The sequence below is a fragment of the Nerophis ophidion genome, linkage group LG17 (genome assembly GCF_033978795.1).
Source record: "Nerophis ophidion isolate RoL-2023_Sa linkage group LG17, RoL_Noph_v1.0, whole genome shotgun sequence".
NCBI classification, from domain to species: Eukaryota; Metazoa; Chordata; class Actinopteri; order Syngnathiformes; family Syngnathidae; genus Nerophis; species Nerophis ophidion.
The window spans coordinates 52,792,812-52,817,468 of NC_084627.1; the positions used below are offsets into that span (position 1 = coordinate 52,792,812).

Here is a 24,657-nt window from a genome sequence, read left to right on the forward strand (position 1 = left end):
TTCACTCTCAGCGTTCCTCTGCCTGAGTGAAGTTTCCCACATCTGTTTACTGATTGTCAAACAAGTCACACCTGTCCCTTGTTACTCAGCCTCCGCGGGGCTGCAGTCACGCTGAAATCAACACACCTGACGCTGATGAGCCTCCTGCCTTCATTAAGTCAGCATGTCCTGCGTTCCCGTGCCGGAACATAGTTACTTGTACTTGTACAGTACGCCTCTCACGTCTCTCGCTTCTTTGCTCATGGGGCGGTATAGCTCGGTTGGTAGAGCAGCCGTGCCAGCAACTTGAGGGTTGCAGGTTCGATCCCCGCTTCAGCCATCCTACTCACTGCCGTTGTATCCTTGGGCAAGACACTTTACCGACCTGCTCCCAGTGCCACCCACACTGGTTTAAATGTAAAAATTAGATATTGGGTTTCACTATGTAAAGCACTTTGAGTCACTAGAGAAAAAGCGCTATATAACTATAATTCACTTCACTCATGTGCTTCCTCGCTCTTTGTGTTTCCCCTCCGTCGTGCTCACTGCGTCTTGTCTTGTGTTGTCATTCTCTAGTTTCGAGCTGCGGGTCTCGTCTCCCCGGATCCCCTCTGGACTCTCGGCTGCCTACCTGGATCTCAACCTCACGCCTGCCTTTGGACCACGACGCCTCCCTCCAGCCTCTGACCTCCTGCCTGTCCCTTGATCTCAGGGCCTGCCTTGCCCTTTCTGGACTTCCGCTCTGATTTCGAGACGCACGGTCAACACCCCCTGGTAACACTCCTCACATACTTGCTACACATAGTCACACCTTGCCTTGCTACGCATTTGTGTTAATCACACACTTCATATATATTTATATATTTCAATAAACGCGCTGCAAGCTAACGACGACCATGCTTACGTGCCGTCTCCTTCTACCCATTGTATCGTTACATAAGCTAGTTGGTCAAACAGAACTGGTTCATTTTACACGTAATGCTGTAAACGGTGTTCCTTATTCCTCTATGCTTTTACATTTTTTTGTCTCCCCTCTGGTTCATGTTTGGCTTTTTGTTAATTCAGTTTTTTGACTCATCCATAGACCGTTGTTTCAAATATATTTCAGTAGAAACATTTAAGTCTCACCTTAAAACTCATCTGTATACTCTAGCCTTTAAATAGACCTCCTTTTTAGACCAGTTGATCTGCCGCTTCTTTTCTTTCTCCTATGTCCCCCCCTCCCTTGTGGAGGGGGTCCGGTCCGATGACCATGGATGAAGTACTGGCTGTCCAGAGTCGAGACCCAGGATGGACCGCTCGTCGGGACCCAGGATGGACCGCTCGCCTGTATCGGTTGGGGACATCTCTACGCTGCTGATCCGCCTCCGCTTGAGATGGTTTCCTGTGGACGGGACTCTGGCTGCTGTCTTGGATCCGCTTGAAATGAACTCTCGCGGCTGTGTTGGAGCCACTATGGATTGAACTTTCACAGTATCATGTTAGACCCGCTCGACATCCATTGCTTTCGGTCCCCTGGGGGGGGGGGGGGGGGGGGGGGGGTTGCCCACATCTGAGGTCCTCTCCAAGGTTTCTCATAGTCAGCATTGTCACTGGCGTCCCACTGGATGTGAATTCTCCCTGCCCACTGGGTGTGAGTTTTCCTTGCCCTTTTGTGGGTTCTTCCGAGGATGTTGTAGTCGTAATGATTTGTGCAGTCCTTTGAGACATTTGTGATTTGGGGCTATATAAATAAACATTGATTGATTGATTGATTGAAATATCAATAAAATATTATTTTACCTGCGCTCTGTCTGTCGTCTCTGCATCCTGGGATCATCTCAACAACGCCTTGCTGAGTCACAAATTTTTTTTGGGTGGGACACTCAATTCCATTGAAAGACACGTGTGTAAACTGACTAGTTTGGCCATAATCATAAGACTGTATACAAAATCTATGGCATACTTTTCACGATTACCTGAAACCGAATTGTACGAAAAACGGGGTGTATGAAGACTGAGGTACACTACAAAAAGTCAGTGTTCGAAAACAAGAAAAAAAATACAAAAATGAGGGGTATTTTACTTGAACTAAGCAAAATTATCTGCCAATAGAACAAGAAAATTCAGCTCGTCAAGACTTTCCAAAACAAGTTAAAATTAGCTAACCTCAATGAACCCAAAAATACCTTAAAATAAGTATATTCTCACTAAAACCAAGTGCACTTTTCGTGGTAGAAAAAAAGTAGCGGGGGTGTGTATTGTAGCGTCCCGGAGGAGTTAGTGCTGCAAGGGATTCTGGGTATTTGTTCTGTTGTACTTATGTTTTCTTACGGTGCGGATGTTCTCCCAAAATGTGTTTGTCATTAAAGTTTTGGTCTGCGTCTTGTCCAGGGTGTACCCGCTTTCCGCCCGATTGTAGCTTAGTAGGCACCAGCACCCCCCGCGATCCCAAAAGGAATAAGCGGTTGAAAATAGATGGATGGATTCTTGTTTGGTGTGGGTTCACAGTGTGGCGCATATTTGTAACAGTGTTAAAGTTGTTTATACGGCCACCCTCAGAGTGACCTGTATGGCTGTTGACCAAGTTTGCCTTGCATTCACTTATGTGTGTGAAATGCCGTAGATATTATGTGATTCAGCCGCCATGCAATGGCTGTGCCTTTAAGGTTTATTGGCGCTCTGTACTTCTCCCTACGTTCGTGTATCACTCCATACAGCAGCGTTTTAAAAAGTCCTAGATTTTGCTTTTTGAAACCAATACCGATAATTTCCGATATCACATTTTAAAGCATTTATGGGCCGATAAAGAGTTGGCATTGTAGTTTCAAGCATGTTTTACTCAATATAGGTCATCAAATCTCAGCAACAAGCTGTAATATCTTACTCAGATAATTTAGGACCTAAACCCTTAAAACAAGCAAAACAGTCTAACATAAAATCTGCTTAATGAGAAAAATTATCTTATCAGACAGAAAATAAGCAAACATCCCCCTTATTTGAGATATTTAATCTTACTTAGATTTCAGTTTTTGCAGTGTACCTATGTGGATATTTTTTCACTTTTGCGATGCTCTGTGGACTTGGTGAAGGCTTTCGAAGGCGTCCCCTCGGGAAGTCTTGAAAGTACTGCTCAGAGAGTATGGGTCATCGGACTGTCCGATTGTGGCGGTTCGCTCCCTGTACGATCAGTGTCAGAGTTTGGTCCACATTGCCGGCAGTAAGTCGGACACGTTTCCAGTGAGGGTTGGACTCTGCCACAAGGCTGTCCTTTGTCCCCGATTCTGTTCTTAACTTTTATGGACAGAATTTCTAGGCGCAGTCAAGGCGTTGAAAGGATCCGGTTTGGTGGCTGCAGGATTAGGTCTCTGCTTTTTGCATATGATGTGGTCCTGATGGCTTCATCGGGCTAAGATCTTCAGCTCTCACTGGATCGAGTGTGAAGCGACTGGGATGAGAATCAGCACCTCCAAATCCGAGTCCATGGTTCTCGCCCGGAAAAGAGTGGAGTGCCATCTCCGGGTTGGGGAGGAGACCCTGCCCCAAGTGGAGGAGTTCAAGTACCTCGGAGTCTTGTTCACGAGTGAGGGAAGGTCCTTGGCATCTTCAGTAATGCGGACGCTGTATCGATCCGTTGTGGTGAAGAAGGAACTGAGCCGGAAGGCGAAGCTCTTAATTTACTAGTCGATCTACGTTCCCATCCTCACCTATGGTCATGAGCTTTGGGTTATGACCGAAAGGACAAGATTACAGGTACAAACGGCTGAAATGAGTTTCCCCCGCCCTTACAGATAGGGTGAGAAGCTCTGCCATCCGGTAGGAGCTCAAAGTTAAGCCGCTGCTCCTCCACATGGAGAGGAGCCAGATGAGGTGGTTCGGGCATCTGGTCAGGATGCCACCCGAATGCCTCCCTAGGGAGGTGTTTAGGGCACATCCGACCGGTAGACCGGGGACACGTTGGGAAGACTATGTCTCCCGGCTGGCCTGGGAAGGCCTCGGGATCCCCCGGTAGGAGTTGGACGAAGTGGCTGGGGATCGGAAAGTCTGGGCTTCCCTGCTTAGGCTGCTGCCACCGCGACCCGACCTTGGATAAGTGGAAGAAGATGGATGGATGAATAGACTTTTGCGATGCTCAGACAGAATACTGTTAAACGATGATAAATAACTATCCAAAAACATGTACTGTTCTCTACTATTTTCCTTTCTGGCTTTGTCACACCTGTGAAACAAACATTTAAAAAGGCCCAACGAAGACAACTTGGGAAGGATCTTAGTGCGATCGCATAATTCCCACCTTGTACGTGTGACAGGTGGGCGGGCGACAGCAAGAATGTGGAGAGTAATAGTCATCACAATGCTTGTTGACAAGGACAGTGTGTTAACAACTGGTGATATGTTTCAATTAAACCAGTGTCAGCCGTGAGATGGGAAGCCAACAGCAGGTGGATACACCGGTGAATTATGTATGAGCTGTGTACCTTCTGCTCTGGAAGATGAAGAGCGTTTGTGACATGTGACACCGAACTCACCTGTATCGTGACGATCCTTGGCAACGGCTGCCGAGTGTTGGCTCCTCCTTCGATGGCGATGCCCAGCGTATTTGCACTTTTTGCCACCCTTACAAGCGTGGAGGTGGGCTCCAACAGTCCTGGCTAGAGTCAGAGATACAAAATGTTAAATTCATTTGCAAAAAAAAAAAAAAAACTGCCTGAAAATTAAATATCCACCGAAAGTGCAATTCTTGGTCGAAACTAACAGAAATTATTATGCCAATTATAATACCATTCCATTTATGGCTATGAATGACTACTAACCTCATTAAAATCAAGGCATTGCAATTGCACATATTAATATTTGTTATTTCAAAAGAAAAATGTGAAGCATTTTTCACATAAATATATAGATTTCAGGTGATTAAAGGGGAACATTATCACCAAACCTATGCTAGCGTCAATATATACCTTGATGTTGCATAAAAAAGACCATATATATTTTTAACCGATGTCCGAACTCTAAATGGGTGAATTTTGGCGAAGTAAACGCCTTTCTGGTTATCGTTTTTTTTTAGCGATGAGGTCAGAACGTGACGTCACCGAGGTAACACACCCGCCATTTTCATTTTCACATTACAAACACCGGGTCTCAGCTCTGTTATTTTCCGTTTTTTTGACTATTTTTTGGAACCTTGGAGACATCATTCCTCGTCGGTGTGTTGTCGGAGGGTGTAACAACACTAACAGGGAGGGATTCAAGTTGCACCACTGGCAAGAAATCTGCCGCCAGACCCCCATTGAATATGCCAGAGTGTCTGCACATTTTACCGGCGATGCTAAGACAGACATGGCACAGAGATGTATGGATAACCTACAGATGCATTTGCAACGATTAAGTCAACGAGTTTTGTTGATGTTGTTGACTTATGTGCTAATCAGACATATTTGGTCGCAGCAAGACTGCCAGCTAATCGATGCTAACATGCTACGCTAATCGATGCTAACATGCTATTTATGCTAGTTGTATGTACATTTGAAACTAGATACCCACATTTAATGCGAAACAAACACTTACCAATCGACGGATTTAAGGTGCTCCAGTGTCACAAGATGCGAAAGTCCTGATCGTTTGGTCCGCACATTTTACTGGCGATGCTAATAAGGCAGCCATGCTATGGGCCACTTCATTAGGTACACCCATGCTATGGCCGAATGGCGTCAATAGCTATTTGCTCAATAGCTTCAGTTTCTTCTTCAATTTCATTTTCGCTATCTGCCTCCATACTCCGACCATCTGTTTCAATACATGCGTAATCTGTTGAATCGCTTAAACTGCTGAAATCCAAGTCTGAATCCGAGCTAATGTCGCTTTATCTTGCTGTGGTAACCGCCATGTCGTTTGTATTGGCAGCACTGTATGACGTCACAGGGAAATGGACAGTCGCATCGCAAATAGCAAAAATCAAGATCTTTAAAGCTTTTTTTAGGGATGTTCCGGGAGGTGTAAAATTTTGAAAAAAACTTAGAAAAATAAAACAAGCCACTGGGAACTGATTTTTATTGTTTTTAACCCTTTTGAAATTGTGATAATGTTCCCCTTTAAACCTGACAAGGACAACACCCCCCTCTTAATATTTCCACACGCGTTTTTCAGAATGCCGTCCGTCCGTCTTTCTCAGATATATTTAAGTTGCCTCCACTCCAGGCAAGCACATGCTTCCTGCTTTTGTCATCACAACATCCTGTACTGTTTGACCAGTAGATGGCAGCCAAACATAAGAGATACGTGCAATACGACTCAAGTAAACAACACCAGCATTTTACACTGTATGTTCCATTGAAAATATAGAACATTACACACGGCGCTGAAAAATCTATCAAAATGTTTTAGTACGACTTTGGTAAGCTATGAAGCCGCACCGCTTGATGGATTGTACTGTGCTTTCATATACGAGTATTATTAAGGTGTTTGTATAGGATAAGACATTATCTGGTGTTTTGTTTCGCGATATTATGCAAAAGCAACTTGTCGTACCTTCTGGTACCTGCTGATCTGTATTTGGGATTTGCATAAGTCCTGAAAAATTGCGCGCATCCACCTTTGTAATCTGTTTCGGCACCATAGTTGATAAGCTACTTCTTTTTCTCTATATTCTTGTTGCCATTTCTAATCTAAAGTAGTGTAAAGTTCTTACTTATATCTGTAAGTAAACTCGCCATTAGAGTGCCAAAACATACCGGATTAGTGAGTTTACATTATTCACCCAAAGAACTTTAGTTATTAGAGAGTTCCGGTCGGACGTTTTTTCACGGAACACATTTCTGGTGGATGAGGAGAAGTTGCTCCGTTTTTTATTTAAGTAAAGTCTAAATGTCAATAAAACAGTTAGCTCTATCTTTTGACACTTCTTCCACTCCCGTCCTTGCACGCTACACCGCTACAACAAATATGATACTGTTGATACATAAATAAGACCGCCCACAAAACGGCGCATCCGCAAGCGACTGTCAGAAAGCGGCTTGAAGATGATCTATAAAACATAATCTATGCAACATTTTGACCAAAGAACCACGACTACATGTTATGTAGACCACAAGGAAGTGTTTTACATTTAGAAAAAACTAATAATAATACGACTCTTTTAATGCGCGCTACGGTACGGACAATACGGTAATTTAGTGCATGGACACGTACTGAGTGATAATCAAGCAAGGTAGTGGTCTCATTATCGATACTTCCTCTTCCCAATAATCCAGTGTGCAAACCAACAATACAAAGCATTTTGTTCACTCATGTTATCACTTTAAATCAGGGGTCCACAAACTTTTTGACTCGGAGGCCGCATTGGGTTAGAACAATTTGGCCGGGGGCCGGGATGTATATACAGTTGTGATCAAAATTATTCAACCCCCACACAATTTAGGTGTTTTAGCAAGTTGGACATTTATTGCGTATTTTGTTTATAGTCATTTCAAATAAAGATGTGTCAAATTGACAAATGCAACTTAAATTGTAGCACTGTATTCTACAAAATACCAAAAAAGGAAATTTTTCTTAATATCTCATTGACAAAATTATTCAACCCCTTAGTTACATGCATCTTTAGTACTTAGTAGAACACCCTTAGGCAGTAATTGTGTGGGGGTTGAATCATTTTGATCACAACTGTATATATATATATATATATATATATATATATATATATATATATATATATATATATATATAATATATATATATATAATATATACATATATATATATTTATTGACATGCACACGCATACACAAGTCTCCAAATAAAAATAAAAACAAACAAAGGAAAATATAAAAAGTGGTACTGTTTTTATAGTATGTATATATATAAGGGACGGCGTGGCGCAGTGGGGAGAGTGGCCGTGCGCAACCCGAGCATCCCTGGTTCAATTCCCACCTAGTACCAACCTCGTCACGTCCGTTGTGTCCTGAGCAAGACACTTCAGCCTTGCTCCTGATGGGTGCTGGTTAGCGCCTTGCATGGCAGCTCCCTCCATCAGTGTGTGAATGTGTGTGTGAATGGGTAAATGTGGAAGTAGTGTCAAAGCGCTTTGAGTACCTTGAAGGTAGAAAAGCGCTATACAAGTACAACCCATTTATCATTTATCATTTATATATATATATATATATATATATATATATATATATATATGTAGGTGTGGGAAAAATCACAAGACTACTTCATCTCTACAAAACTGTTTCATGAGGGGTTCCCTCAATCATCAGGAGAAGAAAAATAAAATAAAAAATCTCCTGATGATTGAGGGAACCCTTCATGAAACAGTTCTGTAGAGATGAAGTAGTCTTGTGATTTTTCCCACACCTACATATTGCGCTCTACCACGGTATCGAGCACTATTCTCTGGATAATCCAATCAAGACATATATATATATATATATATATATATATATATATATATATATTTCTCGCGCACTAATTGACTGAAAGAGCGCGCACTTCCCGCTAATGATGTCACATTATCGATGAGAAAATGCATTTTTTGACAATATGATTTGCCTGACCGACTAGGAGACACCGAGAGTAACAAGAGTAAAATGGATTAGAAAGGACAAATTAAAAAAATAAAAATAAATAAATAAAATTAAATAACTTAGGACTTCCCACGGGCCGAATTTTGGAAGTTGGCGGCCCGTAGTTTGGGGACCCCTGCTTTAAATCATTGGATCCAGTATTTGTAACACCATCCTTGATGTGTAATTTTATATATCATGATGATCAGAATCGACAGCCTAAAACCTTGATTGTAACCCCCGTCGTCTTTTAACGTTTAGTCTACCATGTGGTGATGCGGTGAAGGATGAAACAAATGCATAACGCAACTGACAAAATGCGTAACATGAATGCAAATTTAACGCAAAAACATGGAAAAATCTGTTTGTGTGAAAATGTGAGATCAATGTTGATCAATGAATGAACTTTTCTGTAGGCCTTATGTGAGGACCAACGATGACACGCAAGCTTGCTATGACAGGGGTAGACATTGTATCATTACCAAAGGTATCATATTGGATCGATACAATCATGATAAGATTGTGTTTTTTTAAACGAATCATAGTCTTGATGAACTCTGGGATTGAGGAGAATGTGTTGACATACTGTATGTGTGAAGCAAATCAGGCTAAAATCGGTAAGTGCAATAATTTTAGGTCCACACTTGGTCCACAATCAGGTTCTCAGTTGGTCCTCACAAGGACGGAGGTCAGGCAGCAGACCACGTCAATCGGTAATTGATTAATTCCCCTCAGTTTATCAACGATTGTGTTAATTCCTCCATGTCAAAAGCCCACGGCTGTTTGGAAATGCACCCTCACCGGTTTGGCGGAGTTACCCCCCACACTTCTTTGGGCATCTGGAAGGTGGCGTGCGCATGAGGGATGGGGGCTGGTGTCTTTGCTGACGAGTCCTGACTCGGCTATGTCCACGCCGCTGTCCTCACTGAGAGTCTGACCATTGTCTGACAGCTGAGACAGGGCGCAACCTAGTGGTGGGTGGGGGCACACGTGATATCATTGCTGTCATTTGCGAGTATGAGTCTCTTACATGTGTACTGTGTGAGCACTTTTATCTGGATCTTCACCAAAATTTTATTTTTTTACCTTAGTAACTTACTATTCAGTGTTTTACTTCGTTAAAAAGGCTGCAGACGCTAGTCAAATTATTCCTGATATGATCGTCTGACCCTCACAACCATCAGCTACAAACTAAATGTGATTGTGTTGGTTGGAATTACAAACCCCGTTTCCATATGAGTTGGGAAATTGTGTTGGATGTAAATATAAACGGAATACAATGATTTGCAAATCCCTTTCAACCCATATTCAATTGAATGCACTGCAAAGACAAGATTTTTGATGTTAAAACTCATAAAAAATTTTTTTTTTTGCAAATAATAATTAACTTACAATTTCATGGCTGCAACACGTGCCAAAGTAGTTGGGAAAGGGCATGTTCACCACTGTGTTACATCACCTTTTCTTTTAACAACACTCAATAAACGTTTGGTAACTGAGGAAACTAATTGTTGAAGCTTTGAAAGTGGAATTATTTTCCATTCTTGTTTTATGTAGAGCTTCAGTCGTTCAACACTACGGGGTCTTCGCTGTCGTATTTTACGCTTCATAATGCGCCAAACATTTTTGATGGGAGACAGGTCTGGACCGCAGGTGGGCCAGGAAAGTACCCGCACTCTTTTTTTTTTACGAAGCCACGCTGTTGTAACACATGCTGAATGTGGCTTGGCATTGTCTTGCTGAAATAAGCAGGGGCGTCCATGAAAAAGACGGCGCTTAGATGGCTGCATATGTTGCTCCAAAACCTGTATGGACCATTCAGCATTAATGGTGCCTTCACAGACGTGTAAGTTATCCATGCCTTCCAAATAAGTGTTTGATGAGCATTCCTCAACTTTATGAGTATTTATTGCCACCTTTGCCAACTTCTTTGTCAAGTGTTGCCGGCATCAAATTCTAAAGTTAATGATTATTTGCCCCCAAAAAAATGTTTATCAGTTTGAACATCAAATATGTTGTCTTTGTAGCATATTCAACTGAATATGGGTTGAAAATTATCCAACACAATTTCCCAACTCATATGGAAACGAGGTTTCTATGCATAAAATGAACATGCTACATCGCAAGAATACACAATTTAAAACACTTTACGTATATATTTGCTGCTACAATAGTTTGCATTTGGCCAAGATTGTGTGTATAAGAAGGCTGAAGAGAAAAGCCATTTTGTACTTGTAAAATATCAACTGGCAATTAACAGTTTTCGTACTGCTAATATTATACTGTATTATATATAATATAGTACTGTTATACTATTATATATAATATTCTACAATGGTACCTCAGGATACGTGTTTGATTGATTCTGTGACGCAGCTCATACCTCAAAAAAACTGAAATCAATTAAAATTTTAACACGCACCACACCTTTTAAAAGGAAAAACAAACCTTTAGATACTAAATATGGTATGAAATAACAATTAAAATAGGGAAAAGTTTTCTCATCAAGAACCACCTCGGAGAAAAAAACGTTGTTCTCCAAATACCCGCATAATGACCAACATTGAAATACAGTAGCGTAGTAGACCTGTGTATTCATTAAAAACAAGACACAGGTTTTATTTAAGAAACATATGAAATATGTTTGGTCACTGTAACATTACACACAGTGTAAACAGTTTGAATTAAAATTACGTAAAATGTTCATTCGTATGTCAGCAGCTAAAATAGGAGCCTTTGTTTGCTTACTTACTACTAAAAGACACGTCTTGTATGTTCAGTATTTTATTTAAGGACAAACTTGCAATAAGAAACATATCGTAATATTTTTTGTTCAAATAAAGCCAATAATGTGATTTTTTTGCAATCCCCTTTATTTAGAAAAGTACCGAAAAGTATCGAAAAACATTTTGGTACAGGTACCAAAATATTAGTATCCGGACAACACTAGTTTGAATATAGGGAAATACAACACTGTACTTTAATCAAGTGATTATTTGACGTACCACCAGATTAGTGTTTCTTCTATTGCCCCTTCCCTTAATCTCCACCGTGACTATAAATAATATAATTTCTCTATTAAATTGTTACATTTAAACCTCTGCATAAAACTGTAAGCTTATTAACTCTAAAGGAAACAACAGACCGATTTTTTCTCATCTCCCACCGAAGCCCACCCCACTAATTAAGGACTACTTCACACACTCTCCACCGTGACTATAAAAAATATAATTTCTCTATTAAATTGTTACAATTACACCTCTGCATAAAATTGTAAGCTTATTAACTCTAAAGGAAACAACACAATGATCTTTCCTCATATCCCACCGAGGCCCACCTCACTATTTGAGAAGGACTACTTCACACACTCTCCACCGTGACTATAAAAATGATAATTTCTCTATTAAATTGTTAAAATTATACCTCTGCATAAAATTGTAAGCATATTAACTACAAAGGAAACGACACAATGATCTTTCCTCATATCTCACTGTGGCCCCCCCCACTATTTGAGAAGGACTACTTCACACACTCTCCACCGTTACCATGAAAATGATAATTTCTCTATTAAAATGTTAAAATTATACCTCTGCATAAAACTGTAAGCTTATTAACTCTAAAGGAAACAACACACCGATCTATCCTCATCTCCCACCGAGGCCCACCCCACTATTTGAGAAGGACTACTTCACACACTCTCCACCGTGACTATAAATAACATAATTTCTCTATTAAATTGATACAATTATACCTTTGCATAAAATTATAAGCTTATGAACTCTAAAAGAAACAACACACCGATCTTTCCTCATCTTCCACCGAGGCCCACCCCAATAATTGAGAAGGACTACTTCACACACTCTCCACCGTGACTATAAATAATATAATTTCTCTATTAAATTGTTAGAATTATACATCTGCATAAAATTGTAAGCTTATTAACATTAATGGAAACAACACAATGATCCTTCGTCATCTCCCACCGTGGCCCACCAAACTATTTGAGAAGGACTACTTCACACACTCTCCACCGTGACTATAAATAATATAATTTCTCTATTAAATTAATACAATTATACCTCTGCATAAAATTGTAAGCTTATGAACTCTAAAAGAAACAACACACCGATCTTTCCTCATCTTCCACCGAGGCCCAACCCACTATTTGAGAAGGACTACTTCACACACTCTCCACCGTGACTATAAAAAATATAATTTTTCTAATAAATTGTTACAATTATGCCTCAGCATAAAATCGTAAGCTTATGAACTCTAAAAGAAACAACACACCGATCTTTTCTCATCTCCCACCGAGGCCCACCCCAATAATTGAGAAGGACTACTTCACACACTCTCCACCGTGACTATAAATAATATAATTTCTCTATTAAATTGATACAATTATACCTCTGCATAAAATTGTAAGCTTATGAACTCTAAAAGAAACAACACACCGATCTTTCCTCATCTTCCACCGAGGCCCAACCCACTATTTGAGAAGGACTACTTCACACACTCTCCACCGTGACTACAAAAATTATAATTTCTCTATTGATTGTTACAATTATACCTCTGCATAAAATTGTAAGCTTATTAACATTAATGGAAACAACACAATGATCCTTCCTCATCTCCCATCGTGGCCCACCAAACTATTTGAGAAGGACTACTTGACACACTCTGCACTGTGACTATAAATAATATAATTTCTCTATTAAATGAAAACAATTATACCTCTGCATAAAATTATAAGCTTATGAACTCTAAAAGAAACAACACACCGATCTTTCCTTATCTTCCACCGAGGCCCACCCCAATAATTGAGAAGGACTACTTCACACACTCTCCACCGTGACTATAAAAATTATAATTTCTGTATTAAAATGTTACAACAATACCGCTGTATAAAACTGTAAGCTTATTAACTCTAAAAGAAACAACACACCGATCTTTCCTCATCTCCCACCGAGGCCCACCCCAATAATTGAGGACTACTTCACACACTCTCCACCGTGACTATAAAAATTATAATTTCTCTATTAAAATGTTACAACAATACCTCTGCATAAAACTGTAAGCTTATTAACTCTAAAGGAAACAACACACTGATCTTTCCTCATCTTCCACCGAGGCCCACCCAAATAATTGAGAAGGACTTCTTCACACATTCTCCACCGTGACTATAAAAATTATAATTTCTCTATTAAATTGTTAAAATTATACCTCTGCATAAAATTGTAAGCGTATTAACTCTAAAGGAAACAACACACCGATCCTTCCTCATCTCCCACCATGGCCCACCCCACGACTTGAGAAGGACTACACCAGATGGAGCCCACGTACTACTATTGGCACACGTACCACTGTTTGAGAATCACCGCCATAGAAAGTAGTTTAAACAATATACATCAGTTTTGTGAAGTAATTTAATAATAATGTACAGCACTTGCTTTGAAGAGCGAATTTCTGCGATATCTCCTTCCAGCTTCTCTATATTTTCATGGATAAATGATATTTTGCTGTCCTTGGCTTCAGTATGTCACATACTCCAACTGCCTCAATTAGTTAACTATGTCATGTTTTTGATTAATTATTTCTTTAATTCAATGAATATCATCCACTTCTTCTTCTCGGCACCGTCCATTACGCTCACTTTCTTCCTTTCTATCACAAACTTATGGCCATCTCTTCCTATAAAATGGCGAGTAAGACCGGATATTTCGGTTAGATTTCACGGGGTTCGCCGACTAGTAATGGGAAGGTTTTTAACCTGAATTTTTGCATTACAATCGCCCGCGAGACAGTTGGTATCCCCAAAAAAACTTGTAAGATAAGGCGCTCGCATCCTGAGGTACTATTGTAGTTCTATATTAAGGCCTTAAAATACGACTATGTCACAAATCATATAAAGCAGGGTTGTCAAACTCGTTATCATTGACAGCTGTATCGCAGTTATGGCTGTGCTCAGAGAGTAGATTCTTAAATATCTACTGTATGTAGGGGTGTAACGGTACACAATAATTTCGGTTCGGTACGTACCTCGGTTTAGAGGTTACGGTTCGGTTCATTTTCGGTACAGTGAGAAATCAACAAAATATAAATTTTTTGGTTATTTATTTACCAAATTTGTAAACAATGGCTTTATCCTTTTAAGATTGGGAACACTATAATAATTCTGCCCACGTTAATCCACATTCAACTGCCTCAAGTTGTTGCTTTGATTAAATAAAATGACAAAACCTTTCTTCTACATATAAAAAGTTTAACATTAAACAGTTTCCATTGAAACTGTTTAATGTCAACTCATCATGCTTAATTTATTACAGCATTTGGGAAGCCTGTAGTTGACTTTTATTAAGTAAATGTTGTATTTTTATCAACATGTGATAGCAGGGACCCTGCCATTCAAAACTAGGCTGCTACATTACTAATGATTCATGTAACTATAGCTGAAAAATAGTACAATAGCAATAGGAGAGACTATTCATCCCTAAACACAATGGAGTTCAATGAAATAACAGACGGACAGGGCTTTGCTGCCCCTAAAACACACACACACACGCACGCACACACACACTCACACTCACACAGAAAAATGAGCTAATGTTACGCTAAAAGCTAATTAGCCTTCATCTCAAGCCTATACTGTGAGCGAGCTGAGCTGCAGTTTAAGTTTCTAGAAGGTCAACGGGCTCATAGTGATGTTTGTAATAGTTGTGACTGGGAAGTGTTTAGTATAATTTGGGTAGAGTCCGCTCCTCCCCTGCTAGACAAATATCTGCTCGACGCTAAAGCATTGACTACATTGTTCTGAAGTCTGAATACGCACTGCTGATTGGCTTTGTATGTAACCAATCAGATGGTTGTGTGGGCGGGACAATGAGGCAGAGACAGAGGCGGAAAGCAGAGCAACTTGTAAAGACTTCTGCTTCCAAACTTGTTCGGTACGCCCGCGTGCCGGACCGAAACCCCCGTACCGAAACGGTTCGATACAAATACACGTACCGTTACACCCCTAAATGCATGTATTTTTGATTACCAAAATTAAATGCTCGGAATTTCTTGTTGTATGATCGGTTAATATTAAAATTTAGAGAATAGGCAATCACAGATAGTACATCGTGTCTCTCAAAATTGAAATAACAAAGTCATTTAGCCGTGTAAATAAATTGCTGTTGACGCACATTAGTTCCAGGCTTTCGCAGGTCACAAAACAAGTGATTCAATTATAAATAAAGATTTCTACACATAGAAGTAATAATCCTTTTAAAGTGCCCTCTTTGGGGATTGTAATAGAGATTCATCAATTTAATTTTAAACATTTCTTCCCAAAAAAAGAAATCTTTAACATCAATATTTATGGAACATGTCCACAAAAAATCTAGCTGTCAACACTGAATATTGCATAATTGTATTTTTTTAGTTTTTTAGTTCAGTTTATGAACTTACATTCATATTTTGTTGAAGTATTATTCAATAAATATATTCATAAAGGATTTTTGAATTGCTGACATTTTTAGAATATTTAAAAAAAAATCTCACGTACTCCAGGGGTACGCGTACCCCCATTTGAGAGCCACTGCCCTAGGGGCTTGGGGTTACCCACATATGCGGTCCTCTCCAAGGTTTCTCATAGTCATCATTGTCACTGTTACCGACGTCCCATTGAGGTGAGTTTTTCCTTGCCCTTATGTGGGCTCTACCGAGGATGTCGTTGTGGTTTGTGAAGCCCTTTGAGACACGTGTGATTTAGGGCTATATAAATAAACATTGATTGATTGATTGACATTTAACGATGTGTCAGGCCTTTGACACCTGATTGATTGATTGAAACTTTTATTAGTAGATTGCTCAGTTCAGTACATATTCCCTACAATTGACCACTAAATGGTAACACCCGAATAAGTTTTTCAACTTGTTTAAGTTGGGGTCCATGTTAATCAATTCATGGTATAAAGGATCCTGGAGAGGCCTAGCCAGTCTCCGGAACTTAATTCCATTAATAAACTAGGAATTTGCAATAGTTGTGATCGCACCAATTCAGGCAAATCCACCAATCACTGAGAATTATTCACAAGTTTGCCTAAAGCCTGCCTCAGGGTGTTACCTGGTTTGAGAGGCGAAACGTCTTCTAAGACAAACCAAACAGTCCAGTTACGATCGACTGAATGCCTTGAGATTATTATTGAGTAGAAACAAAGTATCATGATAACACTGTGGATGTTTTTTCATAGGACCTACTAACCACTGACGAAAATCTGTTTTCATGAGCTTTGCGTCAAATGTAAATGATTTTTGTACTTTGTGGAAACTTAATAGGAAACTGGACTACCTCCAGCATTAGTGATTAACTGAATTCCCAAAATGTACTTTAAGCTGCTTTCCTCACCTCGAGCTTGGGGTAGCGGCCGCACCTCATTGACGTCGGGCTCTGCATTGGGCCTGTGAACCTCCACTGTAACAAATTGCTGCTTAGAGCCCGGAGAGGAGGATTTGGACATGCTAACGGGCTTAGCGGGTGGTGGAGGAGGAGGTGCGGGTAGCGGGGGTGGAGGCGGCGGTGGTGGTGAGGATGAGGCGGCAGATAGGTTGGCACCTCTACTAGGGGACTGAACGCGGGGGAAAGGACCAATGGTGTGAGGGGAAACCAAGTGAGCTTTCGGTTCCGTCTTGGATGGAGCTAAGAGTTCTTTTTTCCGGACGGCTGCGTAGTCCTGGCAAGGTTCCCGTGGAGGATCTTGTTTATAACGTACCGATGGCAAGGAAGGGCTCTGACGTGTCTTTTTGCTGTGGTTAGGGTGTGCGGGGTTTGTAAAGTACAAGCCTGATTGGGTGGATTCAGACGATTTGTTGAGCTGGTCTCTTCGACTCGGGCGCCTCTTTACCCTTGATGGGGGCGGAGGCTTGAAGGAGGGGGGGGAGTCAGCTGTGGTCGACTGTACATCATCCTGAAGTGAGAGCATCATTTGATCATAAATTGTGCGTGCGCAAGATATGATACAATCATATCTAACCAATGATTCATTTGGAAACGAATCATCATTCTCAACAAATGCTGTACTGCAGGGGTAGGGAACCTATGGCTCTAGGGCCAGATGTGGCTCTTTTGATGACTGCATCCGGCTCTCGGATAAATCTGAGCTAACATTGCTTAACACGATAAGTGATGAATAATTCCACTTGTGATGACAGTGTTAAAAATAACGTTCAAAATATAAAACATTCTCATGCTTTTTTATGTTCAAGAAGTTGCATTAATGGTAAGAAGTAATTTACTTATTATTGGTTAGTGTGGGGCTTGCCCTCCTGGGGGTTCTTCAGACCACCAAGAGCCTGTTTTAGGGTTACAATAATGTTTTATTTTATTTTTCTCTCAGTTGCTTTCCAGCAATTGTCTTTTTCTCTTTCGTCCTCACTCGCGCTCTGGCTCCAGCCCCAACCCTGTCCCTCCTACTGGCTGCTGCTTAAAAAAGAGCGACAGGTGATTAGATAACAAGGCCCAGGTGGGCCATCTACGCACCTGTCGCTGTTTTCGAGGCCGGTCCTCGCAACATCCTGCTTTGCTGCAAGCCCGCAGGCCACGCCCCCTCCACAGTTAGCTTCAAAATAACAATGTTATTACAAAGCATAAGATACCTATTATACTCTGGAAATGTTGGTCTTACTTAAAAATGCACGCGTTTAGTTGTGTTCAGTGTTAAAAAAAATATTATATGGCTCTTAGGGAAATACATTTTAAAATATTTGGCTTCTTGGCTCTCTCAGCCAAAAAGGTTCCCGACCCCTGCTGTACTGTATCATTTAAACAGGACTATATTCAGGGGCGGGCAGCTCGATCCAAGTATCGATGGTATTGACACCAGAGTGGTATCAGTGTTGGGTCTATACGAGCAGGATTAGATTGATATCTTTCAGTTCTCTTTTACGTCAATTTTTATTTTTACAAGTACCGTATTTTTCGGACTATAAGTCGCAGGGGTGCGACTTATACTCAGGAGCGACTTGAGTGTGAAATTATTAACATATTACCGTAAAATATCAAATGATATTATTTAGCTAATTCACGTAAGAGACTAGACGTATAAGATTTCATGGGATTTAGCGATTAGGAGTGACAAATTGTTTGGTAAACGTATAGCATGTTCTATATGTTATAGTCAAGGATATCAGTAACCCACTATACAAATACATAATCCCACTACCATCAGGGTGCAGGTACAGATCCATCTAATTCCGGAGGGCCCGCCTCAGGAAAAAGCCTTATCCCTGCAGCTATAGCCGCCCTTAACAGCAGGCCCGGCCGACCCGTCTGATAAAGCCTGTAAATGTGTTGGTCATGTATGATGTCTTTTTGTTTTGTGATGTGTAATGTCTATATGTTTAAACGTACGGCAGTGAAAATGAATTTCCCCAACGGGGACCAATAAACCTAAATCTAATCTGATCTTTAGTTATTTGAACGACTCTTACCATAATATGTTACGTTAACATACCAGGCACCTTCTCAGTTGGTTATTTATGCGTCATGTAACCTACACTTATTCAGCCTGTTGTTCACTATTTTTTATTTATTTTAAATTGCCTTTCAAATGTCTATTCTTGGTGTTGGGTTTTATCAAATAAATTTCCCGCAAAAATGTGACTTATGTGTGTTTTTTTCTTTCTTTATTATGCATTTTCGGCAGGTGCGACTTATACTCCGGAGCGACTTATACTCCGAAAAATACGGTGTCTGTTATTTATGGTTCAATATTGTTGACATTATGTATGTACAATAAGTCTCTGGTATCCTCAGGGGATATGTTCTCGGTATATGGGTGTCCTGATACAAAGTCTTGAGTATTTGCCAATACCGATACGATATGAGCAGGAGCTATAAATAATTTTCTTATTTTGTAGTGTGGATTTAGAAAAAAAAGGTTTGATCAAGTCAAATTAGTCACACAGACAACATTGGTAGGTATGATCGTCACTTACCTAATTATTATTACGGTAACCATCTGGAATGGACTTTTGCTGTCTATAATTTGAAGTGGAGTGATAATGTTTTTTTTGGCAACACCTAGTGGTCACAGTAATTCATTATGGGGCTGTGTTATTTTGGTTTCATCTGACCACATGTCATTCTCCCAATCCTCGCTGTATCATCCCTTTGAATGGTTGACCAAATACTTATTTTCCACCATAATTTACAAACAAATTCTTTAAAATTCCTACAATGTGAATTCCTGGATTTTTTTTTCACATTCTGTCTCTCACAGTTGAAGTGTACCTATGATGAAAATTACAGACCTCTGTCATCATTTTAAGTGGGAGAACTTGCACAATCGGTGGCTGACTAAATGCTTTTTTGCCCCACTGTATCATTTGATATCAGAATCGGTAATTAAGAGTTGGACAATAAGGGAATGTCGGGGAAAAAGCCATTATCGGATATCTATAATAATAAATAAATAATTTCACTTGATCAAACCTTTCCAAACACTCAATACGACAAAAGAATAAAATTATGTATGATTCCTGCAGATGGGCTTCACGGTGGCAGAGGGGTTAGTGCGTCTGCCTCACAATACGAAGGTCCTGCAGTCCTGGGTTCAAATCCAGGCTCGGGATCTTTCTGTGGGGAGTTTGCATGTTCTCCCCGTGAATGCGTGGGTTCCCTCCGGGTACTCCGGCTTCCTCCCACTTCCAAAGACATGCACCTGGGGATAGGTTGATTGGCAACACTAAATTGGCCCTAGTGTGTGAATGTGAGTGTGAATGTTGTCTGTCTATCTGTGTTGGCCCTGCGATGAGGTGGCGACTTGTCCAGGGTGTACCCCGCCTTCCGCCCGATTGTAGCCAGCGCCCCCCGCAACCCCAAAAGGGAATAAGCGGTAGAAAATGGATGGATGGATGATTCCTGCAGATATTGTATCGGCTCAATTTCGATATCAGCCAATACTCAACGCTCTAATATCGAAATCCTAAAAGTTCTAAAACTGTATCAGGACACCTTTATTAAATAGCATAAAGTGCCACTGTATTATTGCATGTATATTCGTGTGTGGAATGTCAAATATACTGTGATGTCTTGTGTTATCATTTCTTTTGCTTCAAAATACGTGGCTCGGAATGTATGACGTGAGAAATAAAAGGAGTGTCAAATCACATGTGCAAAACAAAACGAGAAGCAGATGATGATTTGCTAACAGCTTCCTCCCAGACGTGTCATCCCCCCTGCCGAGGGAGAAAAGTAAGCAGAAGAGTGGAAAGGCTGCAGTGCATTTTGGTGATTGCACTGGTGCACACATTTTTTTAATGAAAGAAGACAATCTCACAAGCACCACCCTCTCTCTCTCTTGTGCAAATGCTTGTTGTCCTCGGACAAAACAAACCTAACCTCGCCATTGCTTCCCTTCAATTTAAAAAGAACCTGCTCTTCCCAAACCCACCGCCCTTCTCCCGCATGCTGCACCCGTGTTTATGAGGGCAAGTGCAGGTCTCACCAGAGAGATGTCAGCCAGCAGCGAGTTCATACCCTCCGAAGGATCCTGCTGATTGGCATCCACCGCGCTGTCGTTCTAGAACATGCAGCAGAAAGACAAATGGGAGTTTTAGTGCTTTATGAACACATGTATTGGATGGTACATAACAAATGAGCTCTTCTTTGGCTATAGAAATAAACACAACTGCACTCCTTATGTGTGCACGGTTTGACACTCAACTGGTAAATGCTGTTTTGGTAAAAAAAAAAAAAAAAAATGCGTGTGAATGCTGAAAAGCCGAACAGTTAGCACACCAGTGTTGTGGAAATTTCTTAAAGACGATCCTTTATTGACAAATAGCTTTAAAATTATTTATTAAAGTAACAAACAAATAATAACAAGCTTTGCAAAGCGAGACCAAACCGGAACGACACATCCGTTCGTTCCAGCTTGTTCTAACTCCTTTAGAATTTGACATGACAATTATACATCCTCAGAAGTCCCACCCTCCATCCTCATTTACATACAGTACACCAGTGGAATGAATACCCAAAGTCCTGTGAAGAAGGAGAGGGTGTTGTTTGGCCAGAAGGGGGGGGGGGGTCACTCAGGAAAGGGGACCAATTTAGCTCTGTTGGGGGTCAAAAATAGATGACACATATGCCTAGGTCAACTAAAATCCACATGTTACATCAAGGACACAGGAGACAGAGCTTGATCAGATGATAGTTAAATGATAAATGGGTTGTACTTGTATAGCGCTTTTCTACCTTCAAGGTACTCAAATCGCTTTGACACTACTTCCACATTTACCCATTCACACACACATTCACACACTGATGGAGAGAGCTGCCATGCAAGGCGCCAACCAGCACCCATCAGGAGCAAGGGTGAAGTGTCTTGCTCAGGACTAGTTCTCTTGCTAAGTTTCACATTCCTTAGCCCAATAAACAACCTTTGGCGACCCGTTCAAAAAACATCTTCGGTTAAACGAGTACAAGTAATTTTGCTATCACACCAGCCAGAAAGCATCAGGTAACAACCGATAATATTAGCATGCATACCACTACCACTAGTATACAAACTCCCAAAAATAGTGAAGTTGCCGTAAATAAAAACAGAATACGATGATTCGCAAATCCTTTTCTACCTGTATTCAATTGAATAGTTGAGACTGAGAATTGTTTGCAAATATTATTGATGACGTCTGCAACATTTAAAAAAAAAAAGCTGGCACAAGCGGCGAAAAAGACGGAGAAAGTTGAGGAATGCTCGTAAAACACTTATTTGGAACATCCCGCAGGTGTACAGGCTAATTGGGAACAGGTGGGTGCCATGATTGGCTTATAAAAGCAGCTTCCATGAAATGCTCAGTAATTCGCAAACAAGGATGGGGCGAGAACAACATTTCTCAACAAGTTATTGCAAGGAATTTAGGGATTTCACCATCTACGGTCCGTAATATCGTCAAAAGGTTCAGAGGATCTGGAGAAATCACTGCACATAAGCTATGATAATACAGACTTTTGATACCTCAGGCGGTACTGCACCAAAAAGCGACATCAGTGTGTAAAGGATATCACCACGTGGGCTCAGGAACACTTCAGAAAACCACTGTCAGTAACTACAGTTTGTCGCTACAACTGTAAGTGCAAGTAAAAAGTCTACTTTTCAAAGCGAAAACCATTTATCAACAACACCCAGAAACGCCGCCGGCTTCGCTAGGCCCGAGCTCATCTAAGATAGACTGATGCAAAGTGTGAAAGTGTTCTGTGGTCTGATGAGTCCACATTTCAAATTGTTTATGGAAACTGTGGACCTCGTGTCCTCCGGAACAAAGAGGAAAAGGACCATCCAGATTGTTATAAGCACAAAGTTCAAAAGCCAGCATCCGTGATGGTATGGGGGTGTATTAGTGCCCAAGGCATGGGTAACTTACACATCTGTGAAGGCCACATTAATGCTGAAAGGTACATACAGGTTTTGGAGCAACATATGTTGCCATCCAAGCAACGTTATCATGGACGCCCCTGCTTATTTCAGCAAGGCAATGCCAATCCACGTGTTATAACAGCGTGGCTTTGTGGTAAAAGAGTGCGGGTACTAAACTGGCCTGCCTGTAGTCCAGACCTGTCTCCCATTGAAAATGTGTGACGCATTATGAAGCCTAAAATACCACAACGACTAAGCTGTACATCAAGCAAAAATAGGAAATAATTCCACTTGAAAAGCTTAAAAAATTGGTCTCCTCAGTTCCCAAACGTTTACTGAGTGTTGTTAAAAGGAAAGGCCATGTAACACAGTGCTAAAATGGCCCCTGTACCAACTTGTTTGCAATGTGTTGTTAAAGTTAAGGATTACTTGCAAAAAATATGTTTCTCAGTTCGAACATTAAATATCTTGTCTTTGCAGTCTATTTAATTGAATATAAGTTGAAAAGGATTTTCAAATCATTGTATTCTGATTTTATTCAAGAATTAAACCATGTGCCAACTTCCCTAGTTTTGGGTTTTGTGTAATTCTGCTGTGTATACCTGCAAAATGAGCTAAAAAAGATATCATGCTAATGATAACATACGAGCACGTTAGCATGCTAACAGTCACAATGTGTTAAAAATAAAAATAAAAATAATAATAATAATAATAATAATAATAATAATAATGGATTAGATTAAGTATAAAAATATATGACTCTGGGATGTATACCTATAAAATCATCTAAAAATGCTATCACGCTAACAGTAAACATGCGTCAAGTACCGTACTATGACTGCAAAGTGAGCAAAAAAGATGGCATGATAACTGTAAGAATGTGTCAAGTACTAAATTTGACTCTGAGGTGCATGCTAACGTTAGCGTGCAATTAGCATGCGTCAAGTACCAAACTAAACTGTATGACTTTGCAGTTAGCATGCGTGAAGTACCAAACTAAACTGTATGACTTTGAGAAGTATACCTCTAAAACTAGCCAGAAAAAAGCCAGCGTGCTAACAGTAAGCATGCTTACCGTAAAAATGCTTCAAGTAGGCTACAAAATATATGATTCTGAGGTACACCTGTGTCACCGTCTAATCCGTCAGTGCACATGTTGCATTTGCAACATGCTTGCGCACACATAGCAACTTCCTGCTGTGCAACTACTATTTTTTTTTACGACGAATATGTTCCAAAAATTACAACACTCGTGCAAATCAAAGTGTTTAGATAATGAAAATAATTTACGAAAAATGCAGTACTTCCATTACGAGTGTTGAAAGCCAGTATATTTAGTCATGGCAATGTAACCACCAAATATGTCACCCGGTCTCATCTTCAATTCCTGTCTGCATTTTTTTTAATGGTGTGAAGTTCATATTTTGTCTCATTATCTAACTATAGATGTCAGGTCAAAACACTGATGACATCTATTAAACAAGACAAGAAGCAAGGAATCAAACAGAGACAGAATTAAATTTGGCTCAATGAGGAGAAACGCCTGTACACCTGTATCCTTGTACAGTGTCACCACGTTCTTGACGAAAGATTGTACGCCTCCTCTTTTATTTGGACTTTTCCTGATTACATGGCAACAGCTGTTTCTAAGGGAGTGGGGTCGTAAACAGCCATTGCCTTTGTTACAAAACAGTTGAAAGAAAAGGTCGTAAAACAGTTCAAAGAAGAGGTGCCTGGAGG

General features: G+C 40.4%; 1 protein-coding gene across 1 annotated transcript in view; it reads right to left on the reverse strand.

Moving 5' to 3' along the window:
• Positions 1 to 544: 544 nt before the first annotated feature.
• LOC133536559 (whirlin-like) overlaps positions 545 to 24,657 on the reverse strand; it is a 169,253-nt gene continuing 145,140 nt past the window's right edge. Inside the window, exons 10-14 of the mRNA XM_061877188.1 lie at positions 21,007 to 21,081; positions 16,908 to 17,466; positions 9,320 to 9,486; positions 4,488 to 4,610; positions 545 to 721 (exon numbers count right to left, since the gene is read on the reverse strand). Coding sequence (XP_061733172.1) covers positions 545 to 721; positions 4,488 to 4,610; positions 9,320 to 9,486; positions 16,908 to 17,466; positions 21,007 to 21,081 — 1,101 coding nt within the window. The remainder of the gene's footprint in view (positions 722 to 4,487; positions 4,611 to 9,319; positions 9,487 to 16,907; positions 17,467 to 21,006; positions 21,082 to 24,657) is intronic.